The 25,377-nt window shown below is 42.7% G+C and overlaps 1 protein-coding gene across 2 annotated transcripts in view; it reads left to right on the top strand.

Moving 5' to 3' along the window:
- The window catches only part of DPP6 (dipeptidyl peptidase like 6), an 865,911-nt gene that overhangs the window by 627,077 nt on the left and 213,457 nt on the right, over positions 1-25,377 (top strand). For both annotated transcript variants that reach the window (XM_054495448.1, XM_054495449.2), the window contains exon 7: positions 3,036-3,117. In XM_054495448.1, the coding sequence (XP_054351423.1) occupies positions 3,036-3,117 (82 nt within the window). The remainder of the gene's footprint in view (positions 1-3,035; positions 3,118-25,377) is intronic.

The raw sequence follows: 25,377 nt of genomic DNA on the forward strand, positions 1-25,377 counted from the left end.
ACCTGCACCATACTTCATTGTATTGGGGGGGTATAGTTTTGGGGGTTTTTATAAATTGACAAATGATAATTGTATATATTTACAGGGTACAATATGATATTTTGTTATATGTATACATTATGAAATTATTAAATCAAGCTAATTAACATCTCTATCACCTCATGTACTTATCTTTTTTCATTGTGGTACAACAGTTAACATCTATTCTCTTATCTATTTTGAAACATGCATTACATTTTTATTAACTATAATCACAATACTCTGCAACAGATCTCAAAAACTTATTCCTCCTGTCTAACTGAAACTTTGTATCTTTTTATCAGCACCCCCCCAATCCCTCCCACTCCCAGCCTCTGGTAACCACTACTACTCTACTCACTGCTCAGTACTATTCAGCCTTAAAAATCAAGGATGTACCATCATTTATTCAACCACATATTGTTTCCAATATTTGCAACTACAGATAAAACTGCAATAAATACAAACTTGTGCACATGTATTTGTGTATTGTTTGAGGTGAATTCTCTAGGAGTCTAGAAGTGGAAGTGTTGGGCTGAAAGTTAAGTATGTACTTTATTAGGTATTGTCAAATGTCTCTCTGAAATGATCGCACCAGTTTGCTTCCCGACAAGCAAGTCGGAGAGTGCCTGTTTCCCTACAGCCTCCCCAGCACCATGTGTCATACTTTTTTCTTCTTTTTTCAAGTCTCATAGGTGAGGAATGATATCTCAGTTAGTTTTAATTCCTACTTCCTTAATTTCATATGTATTTGAGTACCTTTTCATATGTTTGAGGGCCATTTTTATGTCTTTTTGTGAATTGTCTGTTCATGTCTTTTTCTCATATTTTTATCTTTTTTGTTTTTTTTTTATAACCACATTTTTCAAAGTTTTTTTGTATGTTAGGGATATTAGCCATGTGTTGTAAATACTTTTCTCCTGGTTTGTAAGATGTCTTTTGTTTATGACGCATCTGTCATGCAAAAGTTTTATGTTTTTATGTAGTCCAATTTATTAATCTTAATTTTTGGCTCCTGAATTTTGAGTCATCAAAGGTTTTCTCTACACCAGGGTTCAAGAGGAATTAACCTATGCTTATGAGAATACTTTGAAACATCATAACATACAAAAGTTGGCTGGGCACAGTGGCTCACGCCCGTAATTCCAGCACTTTGGGAGGCCGAGGCAGACGGATTCCCTAAGGTCAGGAGTTCCAGCCTGGCTAACATGGTGAAACCCCGTCTCTACTAAAAATACAAAAATTAGCCGAGTGTCGTGGCAGGTGCCTATAATCCCAGCTACTCAGGAGGCTGAGGCGGGAGAATCACTTGAACCTAGGAGGCAGAGGTTGCAGTGAGCCGAGGTCTGCCACTGCACTCTAGCCTGAGCGATAGAGCAAGACTCCTTCTCAAAACAAAACCAAACATAACAAAACCATGCAAATGTTAAAAACTCACCTATTAACAGAACCTGCAATATTAGGACTCACTTGCGTCTTCTGATCACTGGGCAGCTGCCTTTCCAGCTGGTTTCTAAGCAGCAATGTCTTCTCCGAATTGGCATCGTCGCTCTACCCTCAGGCTTCCTGGCTTCTCCAAACCCAGACACTTCATCTAAAACTACCTGGGGCATGCTGGACTCTCTAGCCTCCCTCATCTCTCTTTACTCTAAATGTAGTCCTTGTTTTTCCTGGTAGTTTTATTCAGCCGTTGCTTTTGTATTTTCTATTGATTCCAGTCCACCATGTCCTTAGCCCCTTCACCTTCCTTCCCTTCCTGCCTCATCTCCTTTCTTCATGCCACCCCTGAAGTGCAGCATCCTCCCTTTCCAAAGGCCATTCAACCATTTCTCTCTACAGATGAGTGGGTGCATTCCCAGTTATGTGTATATATATACATTTTTTTTTTTTCCAAGACAGAGTTCCGCTCTGTCACCCAGGCTACAGTGCAGTGGCATGATCTCCGCTCACTGCAAGCTCCGCCTCCCGGGTTCACACCATTCTCCTGCCTCAGCCTCCCGAGTAGCTGGGACTATAGGCACCCACCACCATGCCCAGCTAATTTTTTTGTATTTTTAGTACAGATGGGGTTTCACCATGTTAGCCAGGATGGTCTCGATCTCCTGACCTCATGATCTACCGCCTCAGCCTCCCAAAGTGCTGGGATTACAGGCGTGAGCCACCGCGCCCAGCCCCACATAAGAAATTATAGCTAAGTGATAAGGGCACTTACCTGACAGAGCCCAGCAGACTCAGCAGAACACAGATATCATTCTTCACGTGGAGGGGTGTCATCCAAAAGAAACATGAAAATGAATCTTTTCTACATGTTGGAGACAGCAGTAACTACAAAATATACTGAAATATTTAATACTTATAAAAGTGTTCACTCTTTTCATTTTTCCCACCATGACCTTTATTCACTATAACCTGTAAGTACTTAGAGAGGTTTTTGTGGTGGTGGTATTGGTATCTAATCAGTAAATTAAGGATAAAAAATATAAGTGAGGTTTGAAAGGAAATACATCTTTCAATTTATCCCCTTCCTCCCTCTCTCTTTCGACTTGTATCTATCAACACAAACCAACACAAAACCTGATGCCACCAGGTTTGTAAGGTCATAATGACCTGCGTTATACCTAGAAAAAATTATCTTTTAGGAGAACCAAAGATGGAGATACAAATTGTGGAGATAGATCACTGCATGGCTCTGCATTTTAATTTTTAACTTTGACTGTTCTGGAGATTTAAGAAGTTGATCCAAAGACCTCACTGCATGTTCTCTCTTGATGAGTATTTACTATTTGGGTTAAGCAATGATGGACCTATTTCAGCTTCATATAAATTATATACATCTGAAGATACCTAATAGAGATTAAATGAGACATATTACTTAGTAACACAAGAGACAAGCTCTTGAAATGGATACCATGGAAGGAGAAAGGAGTTAAGTTATAGGTAGGGGATAAAATTGCAGCAGCTTAAATTCTTGGTTCCCAACATTTTGCTTTGTTTTTGTTTGTTTGTTCAATTTTCAGGGATCCTCAAAGTCTGGACCCACCAGAAGTCAACAATGCAAAACTTCAGTATGCAGGATGGGGCCCTAAAGGCCAACAGCTGGTAAGCCAATCAAGTTCAGTAACTATACTTGGGTTTTGAGGAAGTTTCTGTTTTCTAAGCTGAATGGATCTCACTGTACTCAGCCTGTACATGGTGTTGTGTGTGTGTGTGTGTGTGTGTGTAAATTAAAATCTGGACAAGTACACCAGGGTGTCTGAATATGTAAAAGGGTCATTTCTTTTTAGATAGCAAATTCTCCTAAAATTGGAACAGCATGTGCTTGGTTCCTACATCTGACATGGTTAAAGTGGTGCCTAACTGTAGCTGTGTCTATGGACTCCAGATGAATCATGAGCTCATAGAGATCAACTTCATTAAAAGGACTGAAAATGAGAATGATCCGAATGATTTTGTCATCTAAAGATGCTCTGGGAACTCATACTTCTTTCTGTGGAGGGTTTTTTTGTTTTTTGTTTGTTTCTTTCTTTTGAGACAGAGTTTTGCTCTTGTTGCCCAGGCTGGGGTGCAATGGCACGATCTCAGCTCACTGCAGCCTCCACCTCCTTTGTTCAAGCTATTCTCCTGCCTCAGCCTCCCGAGTAGCTGGGATCACAGGCATACTCCACCACACCCAACTAATTTTTGTATGTTTAGTAGAGGCAGGGTTTCACTATGTTGGCCAGGCTGGTCTCAAACTCCTGACCTCAGGCAATCCACCCGCCTCAGCCTCCCAAAGTGCTGGCATTACAGGTGTGAGCTACTGTGCCCAGCCTCTGAGGAGGGTTTTTTAAGCAAGTAGATTTGCTGGCCCTGGTGGAGCCAAGCCAGTCCTGTCAACATGCAAAATCCCTCGTGGCCATTGCAGCCCTCTCGGTTTCTATCAGCTATCTTCATGGATTCCTTCTCAAATTGGCAAAACTGCTGGGTTTCTGTGAGTGGGAAGGACAGTGCAGAGAAAAAGGCCCTGAACACTATTTCTAAGATGAGGGCTGCCACCCTGGTTCTCACTGTCGAGCTGGCCTTGGACAGCACCTCCAGCTGTCAGGCTGTAGGCATCAGCCCAGCCATGTAGTGAAGAATTTAGATAACACGATCCTTCAGGTTTGTTCCAACTCTAGCCTTGCGTTTGACTAAAACTTGGTTATATTTGTCCATTCTGGGTAACATTTTTTAAGACATTGTATTGCCACGTGCAGAAAGTCCCTCAGGTTTGAAGGTCAGATGACACGGTTGCTGTTTTCAAGTCACCATTTTCTTCTGCCTCTTTAAGCTGATTACCTAAGCCTGCATTTGTAAAGCTCCTTTTTCCTAAAATAGCACAAAAAATGATCGTATCTTAAAGCTCCCATAGAATTGTATTGGATAGGCTGTCATCTATCTTACAAATGAAAATAGTCTTATTTCTCCCCATAGTACAATCGCATTTTCTTGGTTATGTATTAATTCCACTGCCTTGAATTGGTTTGAAAAAACAAGAAGATAGAGGCTGTGAAACTATTAATATTTTAGCTATTATTAACATGTCTCTAATGCTAAAACGGATAACAGAGGTTTTGAAAAGCATATGTAACTGATCAAAATCACACGGTGACAGGAGGAAGTGAGGCAGCTGAGAGCTGACCTTGACTGAGGAACACCAACCCATCAGTTCAGTCACAACAAAGAGATAAAATTTGTTTTTTCTCAAAGGCATTAACTCTTACACAGGGAAAAAATGCAATTTGATAAGAGATTGTAGAAGACCTAAGTTTTCAGGACTGATGCGCAACTGAATCTCTAATAGTTGACTTTAAAACCCTCTGAAAGTCTGTGATTGAAGAGATTTTCAATATCCATCAAATCATCTGTGAAAGTGGCCATTACACCTCCATAGAGAGCTCTCCCTGCCTGCTGCAGATCCATTACAAGCCAGTACCCACAGCTCTGCACCTGGCCTCATCACCCCACTGCAGGCAGAAGGATGGGAATGTGTAACCTTACTGAGTGATCATTGATTGTCCAGCCTTTTTATAGTAGTCAGGAGAAGACCATCATAATGTGACCACACGTCAAAGTCTCTTTCCACCATACCTGCGGCCTCGCTCCTTATCACCCAGTGGCTGTAACTCAGTGTGTGGACTCCTGCCTCATTGTCTGCACAGGCAAATAAACTGGGTCCCGTAGTAGAGTTGGTACTTGTCGTCCTGCCTCTGGGAACAGCTTGTAACATAAAGGAAATTTAACCCACAACTGTAAAAGGAGTTGCTGTGCATGCGTGTGTGTGTGTGTGTGTGTGTGTGTGTGTGCATGCACACACTTTAGAATTGAGTCTAGAATTGTCCTCTTGAACAACTGACCTTCACTCATGTCATGCTCCCTTGGAGATGAGGAGGGGATAAGTGATTATAGAAGTTACCTTGTTTAACCTCTTACAGAGTAAGTAGCAACAAAACAAAGTAAATGACAACTTCTCAGAGGAGGCTTCCTGACACCTCCCCCAACACACACACACACACACACACACAGACACACACACACAATGGCAGGTAGCCATCCTGGGCCTTCAGGTCTCTCCGTGCAATCTCCCAGCACACGCAATCTCTTGTTTCCTGTAGAGATGTCTCTCTCCTTGGTTAGGTGGTGATATGGTTTGGCTCTGTGTCCCCACCTAAATCTCACCTTGAATTATAATAATCTCCATGTGTCAAGGGTGGGACCAGATGGAGATAATTGAATCATGGGGGCAGTTTCCCCCACGCTGTTCTAGTGATAGTGAGTTCTCACGAAATCTGATGGTTTCCCCCTTCGCTCGATACTCATTCTGTCTCCTGCTGTCCTGTGAAGAGGTGCCTTCTGCCATGATTGTAAGTCTCCTGAGGCCTCCCTAGCAATACAGAATCGTAAATCAATTAACCTCTTTCTTGTATAAATTACCCAGTCTCAAATATTTCTTCATAGCAGCATGAGAACGAACTAATACAGGTACCCTGAGTCCACACAGTGAGCCTGTTTCATCTTCGTATTCTAACACACCTAGCACAGTGCCTGGTGCCCAGTACACGTTTGTTGAGGTAAAAGATGAAAGCACAAACAGATTGATTAATTCATTAGTTAATATATTTTTGTGGTTTCAAACCACTTCAGCATGAAGAATTGGATGGTGGCAAATAGCCAGCATCTATGAATATGTTCTAGGACAGTACTAGAGGTGACGGAAATTTGACTTCCTTTCTGCTTCAAAGAAATGAATGTTCAGGTAAGTAATAACTGTTAATACTTGAGTTTAGTACCAAAGGTGCTATATGCTTATGGAACTTTTGAGTTTTTAAATCCATTTGACCTTTAAGAGCATTATGATACATGCATGTACTAAGCTTAAGAGGCAATATAGCTCATTGTTGAGTGAGTGCTCTATGTGCTGGAGCAGGGGCCGCCTTCTTCTGCAGAAGGTCAGATAGCACATGTTTCAGTCTTTGCAGACAGATGGTTTCTAGCACAATGACTCATCTCCCTTACTGCAGCATGGAAGCAGCTGCAGACAGTATAGACAAGATGGGCATGGCTGTGTTCCAATAAAGTTGTACTTCTCAACACAGGTGGCTTGGCCTATGGGTTATAGTTTGCTGACCTCTGTTTTAGGGGATCATATGCTCTCTTGGTTGTTCTCATGGGGAAAGCCTGACCCCAGAGCCACCACCTCATGACAGGTACTCCCCACACCTGCTCCGTCTGCACAGAAAATTCACAACTCAAGAGCAGGCCTTGCAAGCCCTAACCTATTAAGTGATGCCAAGCAACACACCCCTCATTGCCATTTTATTTTAAAAAGTAAATATTGCTCCCTAAAGTCAACCTACTCTAATTATAATGAGTCAGATTGAAGTGAGTAATTCTCCTTTGGGAGCAGAGAACACAGCTGCAGTTGAAGTTTGCAAAGAGCTTTGGGAACACGTAGCTTCCTGTGCTGACTGATTTCAGCGCTGCCTTTGGGTCTGGAGCCCCTGTATCACAGGTGTTGACCCAGGGAACCAGGGGTGGGTGAGGGCATCTTTTCCCAGTGCCTCGATGTGGTTGCCAATTAGCTCTTACCTTTTAGAGTAAGTGTTGTGAGACCCATAGAACATTTCTCCGGTAGTAATGACTGCAGGGGGAGTGGCCTGTGTGTTGTTAGTGGAGTGGGTGGGAGGAGGCCCCCAGGCTGCCAGAAGCCACTTCTGTGATGATGCTGGTCTGGGGCTGGAGTTTATGACGAATAACAAGATTGCTTCCAAATGTTTGCTGAGGGCCCAGGATGTGATCTAGGAAATAGACTTGGCCAGATTAAATAGGATTAAATGAGCAATCCTAAGTAAAATGTTAACACAGTGTCTCTCCTTTGCTTCCTCTTCCTCCAAACTGGAGAGGTCAGTCGGGAAACATAAATGTTCAAAACATATGCTGTTTCAATATATTTCTCTGTACCACCTCTTTCCTCATTGTGTCCTCTTCAGATGAATCTGCCTTAACTGAGATTTCCTCCACGTTTCTTTCTTTTTTTAACTCTGTCACCCAGGAATCTCCCTCTGTCACCCAGGCTGGAGTGCAGTGTTGCGATCTCTGCTCACTCCAACCTCCACCTCCTGGGTTCAAGCAATTTTCCTGCCTCAGCCTCCCAAGTAGCTGGGACTACAGATGTGTGCCACCATACCTGGCTAATTTTTGTATTTTTAGCAGAGATGGGGTTTCACCGTTTTGGCCAAGCTGGTCTTGAACTCCTGATCTCAAGTGATCCACCCACCTCGGCCTCCCAAAGTGCTGGGATTATAGGCATGAGCCACTGTACCTGGCCATCCATGTTTCTTTTCTTTGATCTTTTCATGAAGAAGTCCTGCCCCTCACCATGTGTTTGTCTGTTTATGGGAGGTTTTGTTTCTGCTGACCTAGAATGTGATTACGTTGTCTGGTTTAGGAATGTCCACATATTTCCTGATATGGTATTTCTATTAGAGACATTTCCTGGAAGCACACAGACTTTGAGGCAGCTGCGGTGGCCTTCCTTGTTCTTGGCACACGCACTTGAAGTTGAAGCTGCCTCAGGGTGCATTTGCAGGTTGGTCTGCAAGGGGAGGGAGCTCATGTGAATTTGGTGCATCATCACGTTTTCCTTTGGAAACAAGTGCCATGGAAATTTTCCCAAGGAAGACTGTGCAGCATTAGGCAACATTAAGAATTCAAAGCTGGAATCTTTGCTGGTACACTCGGAAGATGAGAGACAAAGTGAATGGGTCTCTGTTTGGTTGGCTTGCTACCATGATAGTGATAAATGAAGAGCTTTGAACGGGAAATTTAATGAGTCCATTGGGAAGTCTTCAACGCAGAGACAGCGTCAAAATGTGACAGATGCAGAGCAGTGGAGTAGTTAGCTGGGAAACCTGCTGGAACTGGGGAGAGAGCTGTCCCCAAGAGACAGCGTTCCCCAAAGGAGCAGGTGCAATTACAAACACCATGGAGGGAAACTAAGGAATTCTCACAGCCATGCTTCACAGCTTAGAAGGAGAGGCCAACTTCCTCATCATCTCCAGACCAAGAGAGGCTGAGGGGTGGTGAATATCAGTGAGCAACTGTCCTGTGTCAGTCAGGAGAATAACATGTTTATCAAAATGGGAGATTTGAGTCAGACTTTAAGAAGAATTGCCTTGATTCTATGGCATTTTAGATCCTAGAATAGTTTTCCACAGAAGGTCACAGAATAGTGTATCGGAGAGCGTCAATAAATCCGCATTTAAATTGTGCTGTGTTTTACTGCATGTTCTCACTCATAGGTGGGAATTGAACAATGAGAACACGTGGACACAGGGCAGGGAACATCCACACCAGGGCCTGTCCGGGGGCGGGGGGCCGGAGGAGGGATAGCATTAGGAGAAATACCTAATGTAAATGACAGGTTGATGGGTGCGGCAAGCCAACATGGCACATGTATACCTATGTAACAAACCTACACGTTGTGAACATGTATCTTAGAACTTAAAGTATAATAAAGAAAAAAAATTGTGCTGTGTTTTAATGGTTAAGATGGCAGCTTCCTTGGTGAAGTCTTAGGAGCAAGTAGACTGGACTCCCAAAGATGCTCCCAGCCCTAGGGCTCTCTGGAATGGCACATGTGGCCAGCAATTGCCATGGTCACAAGCCAGCTTAGTGCACGGGACCCTGCAGGCAGGTCCTACCATGCGTGTGCATTCCCATCATTCTCTTTTGCACTCGTTTGTTTATGGATTCGATCAACTCTTATTGAATAATTCCTGTGTTCTGGATACTGCTAGATCCCGGATGCAGAAGAAGGACATGGTCCCTTTCCTCACTGGCTTCTGCTTCTGATGGCAAATCCACATATTGGCACATTTACTTGCTCTCCCCAACCGCGAACGCTGCCCGTTGCCCTGCTCTGGCACGGTCACTCTCATAACTGTCCCCGTCTGTTCACACTGCCCAAGCTTTCCTGTCCTGTACACAGCAGGGGCTGTCACACTATGTGTTTGATATTCTTCTCATTTTTCACCAAGATCTTTAGATCTTCAAGTCTTAACAAAATGATGCCCCTGAGAACAAAGCCATCCAGACAGGCCTTACCGCCTAAGGGGTCATTCTCTACTTGCTTGATGCAGGGCCCATCAGGCCAATCCAGCTCTGAGAAAAACTTCTTCCCAGGGGCAGGGACATGGCCGTGGGGCATGCTGTCTGGAGGTCCAGCTGCCCTTCCCCATGTGACCTCCTACACAGGCGTTCCAGGCCACAGTCATGGGGTGTGCTGTCTGGAAGTCCAGCTGTCCTTACCTCCTACACAGGTGTTCCGGGCCACGGCCTTGGGGCGTGCTGTCTGGAGGTCCAGCTGCCCTTCCCCATGTGACCTCCTACACAGGCGTTCCCTGACTGACTCACACAGACACTGTACCCACACCCTGCACCGGCCCCACCTTAGTGATTGCTACACCCTCTCAAGCCTGTGGCAGTTGTGGCTGTCTAAGCCACACCTCAGTGTGAAGCGGGATTTAAGGAACCAGAGAGATCGATGGAGTGCAGAAGGTGTTTATTTTAAGGTGTACACCGGCCCAGTGGACATGTGTCCTAAAGGCTGAGCCCAGAACAAAGAAAACGAGTCCCTTTTAAGCATTTTGAGGCAGGAACTACGTGAAGCAGGCTTACAGAAGCGAGAACAAAAGGCTGCTATGGCACTTTTGCAACATGGCTTACATCTCTGTGAGAACTTGGTTTGCAGCTTGTGCTTATCTGTCTTGTGACCTTGCAGTTGTGCAGGGAAGAAAGAAACAGGAGTTTACAGAGCCTACAAAATATGTGGAGGATAGATATGGTTATTGTTTCTTGGGACAGACAGTTAATATTCTCTTCTAACTTTAACTTCAGGGGGCTGCTTAAATTCTCCTCAGCCTTGGTTAATACAGAATTTCATTCTATGAGCTATTGTTATTTTTCTTACTATTATTATAATTTTTCCTATTACTACTTATACTATTATTCTGTTGTTTTCTTAATTTCCCACTTCAAGTGGACGGAGCCCATTCCAAGCAAACTATTCCAAGGGTAGCTGTTTTTCTTCTTAATATGCCAACAGCGAAAGAACGTGGGCCTTCCTTTACCTACCCATGAGGTCTGCCAGTGATCCAGCAGGCACTGCTTCCTCCCAGAACCGTGTCTTGACACTTTTTTCTATGAATCAGTGAAAGATTCAAGAAAATTGGAGTTGAGAGTTTTTTGCACTCGCGCTGACTCACCTTATGGCATTGGGGTTTCTGCCTTCAATAAAAATAATTTTTTAAAATAGCCCATTAAAATTGTAAAAAATGCATGCCTTCAAAATGTCAATAATTCAACCTCAGATATGGAAGAAGAGCTTGTGCTTGAAACTCCAAAACGCTTTGTTAGAGGGACGAAAGGGCAGTTTGATAGCAGATCGGAGGGATGGAGGGCCTTTGCCTCATCCATCGCTCACGTATGGGCGTCTGCACGGGGAGGAGCACGTGGGGAGAACCATCAGATTTCAGTGTGACAAGGAGGCCACGTGGGTGGCACTGCTGCAGCAGCACAGAGCCAGCGTGAGGGCAGGGTGGGTGCAGCCAGGAGCCAGCTGGGAGTGGGAACCCAGCCAGGCCTGGGATGTGGAAGCCCCCACTGAGAAACTCCGTTGTAGGGTCCCAGGCCACCTCCTCAGCCTCAGAATCAGAAGGTCCTAGGTAAGAGCTGAAGCTGGCTGGGCTTCTGGGTCGGGTGGAGACTTGGAGAGCTTTTCTGTCTACCTAAAGGATTGTAAAGGCATCAATCAGCGCTGTGTGTCTAGCTAAATTTGTAAATGCACGGAATCAGCACTCTGTAAAAACACACCAAACAGTGCCCTGTGTCTAGCTAAAAGTTTGTAAATGCACTGATCAGCACTCTGTAAAAACGCACCAATCAGTGCTCTGTGTCTAGCTAAAGGTTTGTAAACACACCAATTAGCACTCTGTAAAAACGGACCAATCAGCACTCTGTAAAATGGACCAATCAGCAGGACGGGGGTGGGCCAAATAAGGAAATAAAAGCTGGCCACTGCCCCCCCCCCGCCCCCCCGCCCCCCCGTCCCCCCCACCCCCCCCACCCCCCCCACCAAGCCAGCAGCTGTAACCCGCTCGGGTCCCCTTCCACGTGGAAGCTGTGTTCTTTCCTTCTTCACAGTAAATCTTGCTGCTGCTCACTCTCTGGGTCCGCACTACGTTTATTAGCTGTAACACTCACTGCGAAGGTCTGCGGCTTCACTTCTGAAGTCAGTGAGACCACGAACCCACCAGAAGGAAGAAACTCCAGACACATCTGAACATCTGAAGGAAGAAATTCCGGACACAGCATCTTTAAGAACCCTAATACTCACCGCAAGGGTCCGCGGCTTCATTCTTGAAGTCAGCGAGACCAAGAACCCACCAGAAGGAACCAATTCCGGACAAACTCGTTTTAAGCCTGAGAAGGAAAAGAATATTTTATTTTGTTTGTTTTGCCCTTAAAGGGTCATTAGTAACAAGAGCTTTGGAGTCAAAAGGGCCAGATTCAGATCGTGGTTGCAGCACTTACCAGTTGCGTGACCTTGACTAAGAGACTTAATTCCTGAGCTTCCATCTCTTAGTCTGTTAACTGAAGTAACAATGCCTACCTTGTAGGGCTCATGGTGGAGATTAAAATAATCTACTCGAAGTATAGGCTGTGGAGCCTTGTGTAAATAACGTTCTCAATAAATGTCTTTAATTGTTGCTGCTTTTACTATTTGGGTTAATCGAGCTGTGGAGAATGAGAAGGAAAACAAGAATTTCATCAGACTGAAGTCTAGTGTGTGTCAGAAGGAGAGTTGGGCTGCCCTTGATAAAGCAGAGAAACGCAGGATAGAGACAGAAGCTAGGGTTGGTGTCCAGAGGGCTCCATGATGGGCCAGCCCCCTTGTCCATCACCATCCAAGGTGTACCAGTGTGGACTCACACCTTGCTCTTCTCCCACTCTTAGGGAGGGAGGGGGAATGTTCAGAAAACAACATCAATTTCTACCTCCTGAAGTCTTTAGCCCCTTGTAAGTATTCAAGAGTCTGTGGCTTTAGAAAAGGCCATTGTCAGGTGACAGCAATTCCCCTACACTAATGCCACGCCAGAAATTATCCCTTGAATGGAGAGAGTATGTTTGTTATAAGAAACTGGCTGTCCTGCTTTCTGTATCCAGTCCAGGTAGGCTGCATCCGGTCCACAGTTCCCCATCACCACCTGGGCGACCACCAGGGAGCTGAGCAGAAATGGGCCCGTGGCCTCCTCCTACGGGCTACGAGCTATGGCCTGGCTCAGGGTTAGCGCTGCCCACCCAGTCCCGTGGCTGTAGCAAAGGGGGCAGGGAGCACTTTACTGAAGTGGACAAATCCAACGAGGGGAGGAAGATTGATCTTTCCAGCAAGAGGAGTCTTTAATGAAATGTCCTATATGTGGAGAAGACTAGACTAAAGTGACATCCCATTAATAACTTATAAAAGCCTCTAATCAGTTTGGGTTAATTTGGTATTCATTGTAAAAACATTCATCACGGGCACTGAGGTCCATGACAGTAGCCAAGAAATTAATATCGCACGGTCGGAAATCACCTTCTGTATCCTCAGATAATGGATGGAGACAGTTTGGTGAGTGATTTGTTAGCTCTACCAAAGGGACCCTTCAAATGTAATGCAATATGTGATCACTTCGTGGCTCTGTGGGGCTAAATCACTTTAATATTCACTTGCACTGAAGTAAATAAGCTGAGTTTTTGGTAATCAATATGAACGGATGGGGTCGTATGACAGAGATACCTGATGGTCATGGTTAAAGAGTGAGGAGAATTAGGAAATAATTATGCGGCCCTTTCCTGCCACCAAGAGGCTCTTCTCCTGGGATACAGGGATTTCAGAGCATGAAAGGAAATTCGTAATCATAAGATTATGGGGGAAGTGAGAGAAGAAAAATGTAAGTAGGACATCAGGAGGAGGTGGAGATTTGTTTTAACTCTGTATAAATGGAGGAGGCATAAGAGAAAATTTATTTATAAAACAATATGAAAATATGCATAAAGAGTCATAAAGACATTCCTATACAAGATCACAGAAATCTCTTTAAAAAGAAGCCCAAAGCTATATCAACAAACACATTCATAACACTGTTATCCATAACAAGAATTTCTAAAAGCTGGAAATGTCCTAAGTGTTGAGAGGCGAGCGATTTGCTAAATCATGGAATATCCATAGGAAGAGGTATTATATAACCATTTAAGATTATGATTAGGAAGACTGCATGGGAGTGTGGAGCATGTATCATTTATCAAACAATAGCAGGACTAAAAATAAGCCATTTGGTATGTTGGCATATGGAAAGGATTAGAAAGTTATATATTAGTCAAAATAATTATTTGGACTGGCCAGACTGTGGGCTTTTTTCCCCCTTCTAAAACTTTCTTGGATAAAGCAACATTATATATATACATTTTAAAAATTAAAAAGAGAAGAAAATGTATTGTTAAAAATGGGATTTAGGAACTCTACTCAATAAACATGTGCTCAAGTACTGTTGAGGGTAAAGAAGAGGCACTTTTTGCAGAGAATCCAAACAAGAATAAGCCGCCCGTCACCCTCTGGGGATCACAGTGCCTTTAATTCCACTGGTTTGAAAGCTCTGTTGAAAACCCTTCAGAGAGATTTTCTGGGACTCACTCTCTCTTTGAAGGATAGAAACCAGAATAACAAAATTCAAGGTCACAGATTATGAGTGTTTAATATCTAAAATAAAACTATTTTTAATTGACAAGTCATCATTGTATACACTTACGGGATACAAGAGAACTATAGTCAATAATAATGTGTTGTATATTTCACAATAAGAGAATACATTTCAAAAAAATGGTAAGTGAGCCTTGAGACTCACTATTAAGCCAAAACAAAATTAAGGAAAAGGTGGATGCAGGGTTAAAACAGGGCCTGACCTGCTTGCCCACATTGGCCAGTGAAGATAAACCCTATTTTCTTCCTCATAGCTTCGTTAATTCAATTGTGACTGAAACAGTGTATCATTTCTTAGGAATAATCAAATTTAGAAGGGTGCCCCCACATCAGCCTCGGCAATATTAAGTTAGAGAATTTTAAGATCATTTATCAAATAGAATTTAAAGCAGGACCAGAGTTGTACATTAAGGAAGAGTGCACTTAGTGATAGATTCTTGAGAGAATATAACAAGGCAGTTATAAATTAACGTAGCCTTTTGAGACCTTCGGGCGATGGGGCGTGGAGCCGCACCACACTTGCAGCCATGGCAGACGCTGTTTCTCGTCCTGTGGAGGGAGCAGCTTCTGAACATTTGGAGGCTTTTCCTGTCGCCTCGGGTAGGGCGGGGGAGGGCTGTACTTGGTGCTGCCAAGAATTCTCCTTCGTGCAGCTAATCGGGTTCTGTAGACTACTTTGTGGAATTCTCCCGTTTGGGTGGAGGGAACACCTCTTCATAATAATTCCTAAATGTTTCACCATTGGAAAATACCAAAGTAATGGTTCCATCTCCTGGTCTTTGTAGAATAACCATGACCTTTTCTTCCTTTAAACTGCTGAAATACTGTCAGTCCCACTTACTGTAGCAGTTAATCTTATGCCGCTTTGTTTTATTATTCAACTATCTTGCTTTTGAATAACTTTATTTCCCAGACCAAATGTAAGCTGTTCAAGGACAAAGAATGTTTTTCATTAGACTTTTATCTTCCATGGCCCATTGCTCAGCGTTGCGCAGAGTATAGGTTCTCAACAAATACTTGTTAAATGAATGCCATCCAGAAGGGAAAGTAAAATTAAATGTCAGATTTATAGACATAAGGTCCAACATTCATGGAAATTGGAAAACCGTGATGTTATAACCTAAAATTTTTGAGATTTAACAACTTGTCTGATGGCAAATTAATTCAGCAGTTCAGATTCAGTTCAGCTTGTGAGCAATACCAAGGAAGAAAATCTGGATTTTCGAGTCAGACATTTGTCTTAAAATGTTTGTTATGCTGTGAAAGATCTTAAAAGGAAGACAGAGAGTGCTCCTGATTAAAACCTGTCAGGATCAGGCTGAACTGGACAAGGCGAAGGGACCTGAACTTCTTGGCTTTCCAAGGACATTTCAGAGGATGAAAGCACCTCACTTCTTGTCCCACCAGCACACCAAGGTGATCGTCTCCTCAGTGTCATAAGGAACAGTGAGGCCTCGTGGGCATGTGCCCCTCACTCACTCTCCGGTTTGAAATTGGGGTCGGCCCTCATTCTAATGCCCCGTGAGGGCCTCAGAGGTTATTGTCTGGGTTGTTAAACGTGGAGACAGAGAGGGCCCAGAACAGAAGATAATTTGCTCACTTAAAACAAGAGGTTTCTAAGAACTTTTGGAGAAATTTTAGCGTGTCCAAGTCAGTTATTTGTGAATGATTCTTCTGGACTTTTCTGCAAAGTAGACTTCACAGGGCTCCTCCTTTGCAGAATTTTGTTAGCCCTGATTGATTATTAGAGGTTAATTATCAATACTGGATACTAACGTACTTCTGCCCTTGGACGTGGGTATTTGCACAGCCCACGAGGTTTTATTTCACTTCTCTGATGTGCGGGGAACACAGTGCCTTACTCGTGCTAGAACAGTGATAGACCTGAGCACAGATAATCAATGAGTCAATTTCAACGACAGACCACTTTGGTTTTTTTTTAGACTGTGGGTTTTACTTTTGTTCTTTTGTTTCATTTTTTCGTTGTTGTTTTGTTTTGTTTTTTGTGTAATGGCTCACATCTAGTTCAGCTATTTCCACTCAAAAAACGTTAGCAAATCAGTGAATTGATTTTTCTGTTTGTTCTTCAGTTTGAAAACCTCTTCATTTATCTGAATGGTTTTAGTTTTCCCTGTAATGACTTTTATGGCCAGGAACAGTTGGAAATATGTTTTAATTTCCTCCATTAGGCCAGATTTAATTAACGTACACTATACATGTTGGTGAGCTGAGTGTGCCGTCTGCACCTCCAGCCTAGATTGCTCTAGAGGCTGTGCCTGTCCCGTGTGTGTGAGGCCGACTGTGCACTCCACACTCAGTTCATTCATAAATCTGAACTCACTGTTGTTTCTGCCAAAGCTCTGCCCTGTGAGTGGTACCACCATCTCTTCTGTGCCAGGTCAGCCAAATTCTTGACTCCCCTTACTCCCCACCAGCTTGATCCACTATACATTTTATGAATTCTGCTTTCTTGGTATCATGAAAATCCACCTTCTTCTTTCCGTTCCCACCATCACCTCATGCCTAGGTTCCTGTAACAGTTGCCTCCTTGGTTTTCCTACCCCAAAACTACCCCTACTCCAGAATGTTCTCCGTCTGTCACTGAGTGGTCTAAAATGCAAATATAATCATGTCCATTTTCCCATGTAAAATCCTTCCACTGTTTTCCACTGCCTTTAGGATAGAACCCAAACCCCTTCACATGCTTTGTGAAGCCCACCTGAAGTGCCATCACTCACCTGACCCCTCCTGCCACCCAGCACTCCCAGGCTGGAAACCAGCCATAATGAGCTACATCCAGTTCTGCAAATGTCCCAGACCACCTCTCACTGCAAAGACTTTGTATTTGCTGTTCACAAAGTCCAGAACACACTCTTTTTTAAAAAATGTTTTTAAAGACCGTGTCTAGCTCTATCACCCAGGCCGGAATACAGTGGTGTGAGCATGGCTCACTGCAGCTTCAACCTCCTTGGCTCAAGCGATCCTCCCACCTCAGCCTCCTAAGTAGCTGGGACCTCAGGCATGTGCCACCATGTCTGTTTAGTTTTTGTATTTTTCGTAGAGATGGGGGTCTCACTGTGTTGCCCAAGCTGGTCTGGAACTCCTGCACTAAGCAATCCTTCTACCTCAACCTCCCAAAGTGCTGGGATTACAGGCATGAGCCACTGTGCCCAGCCCAGGACACACTCTTAATCCTGCACCTCTCGCCCCTAACTCCAATCCCTAAAGATTGGGCTTGAGAGCCCTCTGCTCTGTCCCCTGCCACTCTGCCATTGCCTTATCACCACACTCATCACTCTCTGCTGTTGTGACCTGTTTCCTTGTTATTCTCCCCCAGCCAAATCCAAGCTCCTTAGGAACAACTACCTCTCGTGTTCACTGCTGTGTCCTCAGTCTCTTTGTGTAGACTGTTAGTAAGCATTAAATACGTGTTCAAAGGTTGAATGGGTGACTCAGTCAATTAAGGCATACTATTTACCCAAGTTGAAAATCAATTACTTTTTTCAATGTAAGCATAAACTCAATTTATGAATTTTTATGAAATTTGTTTCTGTATTTTCACCTATTGGAGAAGTTGGCTGACCTTTCATCTTTAGCCATACCTTGTGGCATCCTCCTTTAAATTTTAGCCTTTTCAGCCACCACATGGTTCCCAATTACCATGACACCATGTTCAAACCCAGGCTCACCAGTTTCCAGTTACCCTCCAGATAAAAAGGTTATGATTGCACATACATGTATCTATTTAATTAAGCTAGTTTTCTCCATGGCCATACAAAGTCGTGTTTTTAAAATTAGCTGGGCGATCTGACTGTTTAGTGGAACTCGAGTCTTTAGAAGGTCCTCAGATACCACTGCTGTCTACTTCCTCTAAATCTAATCATCACAGGACAAGGTGCAGGATGGGCTTGCTTAGGGAATGCTGCCTTTTAAATTTCCTATGTTAGTGCATGACAAGATTAGTTGACTCTGATAACTCCCTACAAAAGACTCAGAATAATAAAGGAATAAATTAATCAGTCAATGGAAAAGCAAATGATCTATACTAGGCTGATGAACTATAATAGAACATCTCATTGTTACACAGAGTCAGCCGTTTCCCACTGCCCTGCTGAATCCTATCTGAACAGTGAATCTGTGTTGTAACAGAGCCAGCGTGGCAAGCAGCTGCTCAGCTGGCCTTTCCCCTCCTGTCTCATAAAGAAAAGTGCCAATGTATTCGTAATTTCCCAGTGAGGTGGCAGAGTCTGTAAATCCTTTTTTCCAATAACCCTAAAATTTTACTAGCCAAGAGTTCAACAGCCTGGTACACATTTAGGGAAACGAAAGGTTTATGGTGGCAGATGATTGTTTAGAATAATATTTCTTAACTCAGCTACACTTCAACTTGTGCAACTACCAATGCTCTAGCTGCATGCCCAGAGGCTCTGGTTCGTTTGGACCAGGGTGGGGCCTGGGCATCAGGGTATTTGAAAGCTCCCCAGGGGCTTCTGATGTACAACCATGTCTGAGCATCCTGGGTTTAGATGCTTACAGGCGGGACTGGGACTGGATGACCTCTTTAATAAACTTTGAAGTTTCAAGGTCAACATTCCAACTTCATAATAAAATATAGAATCGGTTAGATTATACTTTTAATCACCAGGCCTATCACAAGGGAGGTGCTGAATATAAAATTGCTGGTCATTAAAACATTCCCAGGGAAATTGTTGCTTCAAAAAGGCAGCTATACTTCCTTAGATCAACATGCACGGCTTGGAGTTTGCCAGCCACATTGTAGTTTACTTTGCTCCTGGTCAATTCAACTCAATTCAACTCAAAGTTAAGATCAGGATGTTATAAAATTATTTTGTTTTCTTTTTCTTTGAATCCTGGATGAGAAGTCATTGTCCAAATCATTAGGTGTTTTATGCAATATTAACAATCTTTAGTGTGATTTTCCCCCCATCAAACCTATAAACAATAAACTTTTCTAAAAGAAAGCCTGCTATGATGGAAGCACTGGGTTTCAGACAGCAAGTCTCACTGCATGGCTGTGCAGGATGGGATATAATAACCGGTGATAACAGCAGCCTTTTAGATAGGGCTCACAATGTTCCCATCACCATGCTGGGCACTCGGTGTATACTGTCTCTTTTGCTCACAATATCTCCATTCAGCAGTGAGAAAATAGAAATTCAGAAAATGGAAGGAATTTTCCCCGGGTCACATATCAGGGATGGTGTCAGAACTGAAACTGAAGAAGTTGTACCCCAGCTTCTTCCTTTGGACCGAACTCTTAAGTCTGGACTCAGTGTTCAGAATGACTTCTCTCAAGACCAAATGTTCTCATGTCTATGAGAAGCCTTTGAACACCTCTTAAATGCACTGCAAATACAGTGTTTTTACCATGAATGTGATATTTGTATATTTGTATTCAAGGCCACCCATAAGGATTTTTTTTATTTTTGGCAACGTGCAGAAGCTGGATGTCTCCTGATACAGCATCTGGTGTAATTAATCCAACACCCTTATCTCTCTCCCCACTGAGCATTCTAAAAGGGAATGAAACATTGATCTGATATTTCCCTCTAAAATCTTTGCAGGTTCCATAAATGAGCTGTCAGAGCCCCAGGGCAGACACTGAACCCCAACTGGAATAAAATGTTCCTCCTGGAGAGGGTGGGTCAGTTATCCAGCACAGCATTCCTCACGTCCCAGGGGTGTGCAGAGCCTTTTCAGAGCAGAATCAAACAAATGAAGCTTGTATGTCTCCTTTACCAGGGGGTGACCTAAGCATTTGATGTTAGTTTTCTACGCTTAATTATTTTTTTTATTTCGGCTGCATTTTAAATGTTAATGAAATATTTTATTAATAAAGAATAATAAAATGAGTACTCACATGCCCTCCAGTCAGCATGAAATACAGAGCATTCCCAAGCATGCCCAGAGCTCAGACTCCAGGTCCACCGGGTTCCAGGTCCCTCCTCCACCAGAACAACCACTCCTCTGAATTTTCTTTATGTTTCCCTGCCATTTATGGATCTCTAAACAATATACCATTTACATTTTGAACATTATATAACTGTTACCAGACAGTATCTATACTCATGTGACTTGAGGTTACATCAACATGAGTATAGATACTGTCTGTCTTGTCACTATACTGTAACATGAGTGTAGACGCTTGGTGTACCCTGAGTGTACATACTGTCTGGTAACAGTTACATAAAGTTATATAAAGTCTCCTATATTATCTTGTATCAACATGAGGAAACATTAGCTGTAATTGAATCTTTTTCAATTTTCTGTCATAGTCCATTATACAAATGTATCACAATGCCTTTATCCAGTCCTTTGTCCATGGATATGTAGTTTTCTATTTTTAAATGTATTTACAGTGTTGCTATGTGCATTTTGCTCATGTTTTCCAGTGCACATGTGGCAAAATTTCTGTAGGTTTTGCTGTGTGTATATTTCATTACTGATGGTGCTGAACATCTTTGCATGGGTGCATTTTCTATTCATGTCACAACTTCTGTAAAACACCTGTTCATGTCTTTTAACCTATTTTTCTTTCGGGTTGTTTGCCCCTTTCTTATTGATGCGCATCATTTCTTTATACATTTAAGATTCAATTATTTGTCAATTACATTATTTCCAAGATCTTCTCTCATTTTACAGCCTGTCTTTTCACTCTTATTTTGATATTTTTAGGCAGGAAAATACATTGATTTCAATGCAGTTTATCCCTTTATGGTTTGCATTTTTATGTCTTCTTAAAGAAATTGTCCCTACCCCAAGGACATAGTCTCATAGATTATCTTGTAACATTTTTGTACTTTCATCTTTCCCAATTATGTCTTTAGTCCCCCTGAACTGGATTTTTGGGAAGGGTGTGATGCATGCTTACAATTATCTTTCCATAGGAATAATCAATTGTCCCAGAACAGTTTATTGAGAAATTCTTCCTTTCCTTACTGATCTTTGGAGCCTCTGCTATTTGTCAAACTTCTGTGTATGGGTGGATTTGCTTTCAGACTCTCCACTATGTTCCACTCATCTTTTGTCCACTGTTGTAACAACACCACACGTTCTCACTACAGCTTCACCACACAGGTGGTGCATTTGGTACAGCCAGTCACCTGGGCATGCTGCTCTTAAGAGTATCCTGGCTGTCCTTGGCCGTTTGCATATGTGTATATGTGTGTCACACATGCACACACACAATTTTGAGTAAGTTTGTTCCGTTCTTCTAAAAACACTTTTGGGAGATTAGTCTGAACTGCATTAAGTCTATACACTAATGGAGGGAGAATTTATAAACTTCAGCTGTTGAGACTTTCAATACGTGGTATAGTTCCCAGTTTATTTACTTAAAAAATACTTTCTCCATAAATTTTTATAATTTTCTCCATAAACTGCTTTCAAACCTGGTTTAAATTTATTCTTAGATATCTTCTTTGGATATTTTCGGTATATGTTTCATTTTGTAAATGTAATTTTTAGAATTTATGTCTGCTAGTGTATTTCAGGGTTCAGACTAATTAGTTAGAGGGACAGAACTAATAGGATATATATATTAATTTACACGATCACAAGGTCCCATAATAGGCTGCAAGCTGAGGGGCAAGGAGAGCCAGTCCCAGTCTCAAAACTGAACAACTCAGAGTCTCATGTTGGAGGGCAGGAAGAGGCCAGCACTGGAGAAAGATGTAGGCTTGGAGGTTTGGCCCGTCTCTCTTTTTCACGTTTTTCTGCCTGTTTTATATACTCTGGAGCTGATTAGATTGCGCCCACCCGATTAAGGGTGCATCTGCCTTCCCCAGCCCACTGACTCAAATGTTAATCTCTTTTGGCAACACCCACACAGACACACCCAAGATTAATACTTTGTATCCCTCAATCCAATCAAGTTGACACTCAGTATTAACCATCACAGCTGGTTAATAGAATTGCACTTGACATTTTCTATTGATTTTGCATCCAGCAGCCTTGCTAAACTCATTTAATTCCAATAATTGATCTGTGGTTTCTTTTGGATCGTGTATTTAGATAATTACACCCTCTCCAAATAATGACACATTTATTTCTTCCTTTTTCATCCTCAACTCTGCCTTATTTCCTGATCTTACTCCACTCTCCAGAACCACCCACACTATGTTGAGCAGAACAGCAATGGTGAAAATGCAGCCCTTGCCTTCTAGCTCATCATAGAGGAAATGCTTCCAAGTTTTTACCATGGAATGTGAAGTTGCTGTGATTCATTTGGGAATGACCTCGGTCAGTTTCAGGAAGGCCATTTCTATTTCTAGTTTGCACGATTTATTTGGGAATGACTTCGGTCATTGGGTTTTTGTTTCCTTGCTTTGTTGTTGTTGTTGGTCTTGTGGTCTGTGTTCTGTTTGTCTTTATTTTGAATGGATTTCGGACTCTATGAAGTATGTTTTCTGAATCTATTGAAATGATCATGTGGTTTTTTTTCCTTTAATCTGTCAGTGAGGTGTATTATATTGTCAGTAGAAAACCAGCCTTATGTGACTAGGATAGATGTGATTGGTTGGGATGTACTTTTTAATATATACCTAGCTAGATTTTTTAACATATTTTCTTTAGGATTTTTGCTTCCGTGTTCATGGGTGAAATTCATCTACACTGTGGGACATTATTGAATTTAAAATCAGTTTATTAGAATGGTAGGTACTTAAGTAGGTACAAACACCACACTATGTAACTATAAAGCCATGTATAATTTACCAATTCACTTCAACACATGTACGAAAGCAGCAAATTTAAAAACAATTATATCAATTTGCAGTGCTGATGCTTTACTGAAAGTCTCTGGCAGCTGGAATATGATGATAGTGCTGACTGCTCCGTGAATTTTCCTTTCTTCTCCTGCATTACCACGTGACTTGTCGTGACTTAATTTCCCATGCATTTTCTTTATTTGACCTATAGAGAAACCTTCTTTGGAACAATACAGCCATGTTATTGTTGCTTTGCTTGGCAGGAATACATCTTTCGCATGTCAAGTCCCCTTTTATTCTTTTCTCACTGGCCCACAATAACTAAAGCAGTACTACTTGGCACCAGTGTGCTTATAAACATAAATTCAGGCCCTAAAATCAGGATAGAAGGACTTGATTATTCAATAGTCATCGAGGTGCTCCACAATATGGGATATACATTTTACTAAGATTCTCATCAAAATGAACATATGAAATGTCAGTGTTTTAAAAGGACCTGTGTCCTCAGATTCCCAGGTTGTTATCACTCAGTTTGAGAAGCATCCATCCAGAGTTTTTCCAGAAGGAATTGTTAGTACAATTTGCTGGGCTGCATTTGAACCAATGTCGGCCTTCCCTTAGGACCAGCAGAGACGGTAAACAGAACCTAGGTGAGTGATAAGGAGTCTTTTAGAGAAGTCCCCCTCCTTGGAGGGCCTCACTCAAGATCTGACTTTGTAGAAAGCAGAACTTCACACTGACTTTGAGTAACTGTCTTCCATGATGAGCTGGGGAGAGAAGGGAACTGTGCCCATGAGACCATAGGGCTTCGTGACCTTCAGCTGTTTCTCCATACAGAGTGCTGTCAGCCTACAGCGAGAGAGGAATGATCCTACCAGCTGGAAATAGAGAGGACTCCAATCCAAACCACCCCCCACCTCCACATCATGAGGCAGCAAGAGTCAGACATATCTTCTCCCCGTCCTCCCCTGGACACACCCTACAGAAAGTCCTGTGGAAACACCCCACTGTGAGGCTGTCTTATTCTCATGTTAGCCTGATTTGCAATAGGAAAAATGTTGAGGACACAAAAAACCCTGACTTTATTTGCCCTGATCACTTCATCCTCATGGTGGTAAAATGCCCCATCCATGCAACAAGTCTTCAAGCACCTCTCATGTGCCAAGCAGCCCCTGCCTTAGGACCACCCACTGTTAAGTGTTCACTGGTGATGCCACTGTCTTACCTTATGAACACTAAATGCTTAAGCAGGGCTGGTAAAACATAGAACATTTCTCAGGTTACTGTTTGAAAATACACCATGGTTGTCAGGCAGAAAAGTTTCCCTCTTAGGATCACCTGTGAGGAGCAACGTCAAAGTGTTTTGATGCAACTCAAATGCTTTGCTGGAACTGTTTTTCTCCATACAACGCAGAGGGAGGGCTTCCATGTCATGGAACAAAGTGGTGAATGTTCAGATGGTCGGGGTGTGATTTCAGGGACTGCATGGATTAAGGAACATTGAAGCATAAAGTTAAGGACATTACTCTATTTTCAATTCTCTCAAACTTCTGTTTTCTGATGAAGAACATGATTTTGACACCTCCTAATACTTGCTCATGTCTCTTTTTAACAAATGGAGAGTGAGCCTCAGGCCCAGAACTCCAAGCAGGATGGGGCAGAATTTGTTATCATGCTTTGTTTTTTTGGTATTTATTTTATGCTTATCATTACTTCACTGCAAAGAATACTGGTGTTCCATTTATAGTAGTAATACAAAATGTCCCTGATAAATGAAACTTGTTTACATAAAGAGGGAATTGACTGAAAAGAAAAAGCAGCCGGGCGCAGTGGCTCACTCCTGTAATTCCAGCACTTTGGGAAGCTGAGGCGGGTGGATCAGGAGTTCAGGAGATCGAAACTATCCTGGATAACATGGTGAAACCCCATCTCGACTAAAAATACAAAAAATTAGCCAGGCATGGTGGTGTGCACCTGTAGTCCCAGCTACTCAGGAAGCTGAGGCAGGAGAATCGCTTGTGCCCGGGAGGTGGAGGTTGTGGTGAGCCCAGACGGTGCCACTGCACTCCAGCCTGGATGACAGAGTGAGACTCTGTCTCAAAAAAACAAATAAATAAATAAAAGAAAGAAAAAAAAGAAAAGAAAAGAAAGCAAATAATAGTACCAGAGGTACTCACAAAGGTGGTTAGTGTTTAACCAGCCTTGGGAAGTGCTCCTGTCAGGGAAGGAAGCCAGGGTTTAGCAACAACCCACGTTAGGTGGAAACCCAGCCCTGACACTCACTGGATTGATGATGTGTATAACCCCTTTGAG

Source organism: Pongo pygmaeus, chromosome 6 (assembly GCF_028885625.2).
Source record: "Pongo pygmaeus isolate AG05252 chromosome 6, NHGRI_mPonPyg2-v2.0_pri, whole genome shotgun sequence".
Taxonomy (NCBI): Eukaryota; Metazoa; Chordata; class Mammalia; order Primates; family Hominidae; genus Pongo; species Pongo pygmaeus.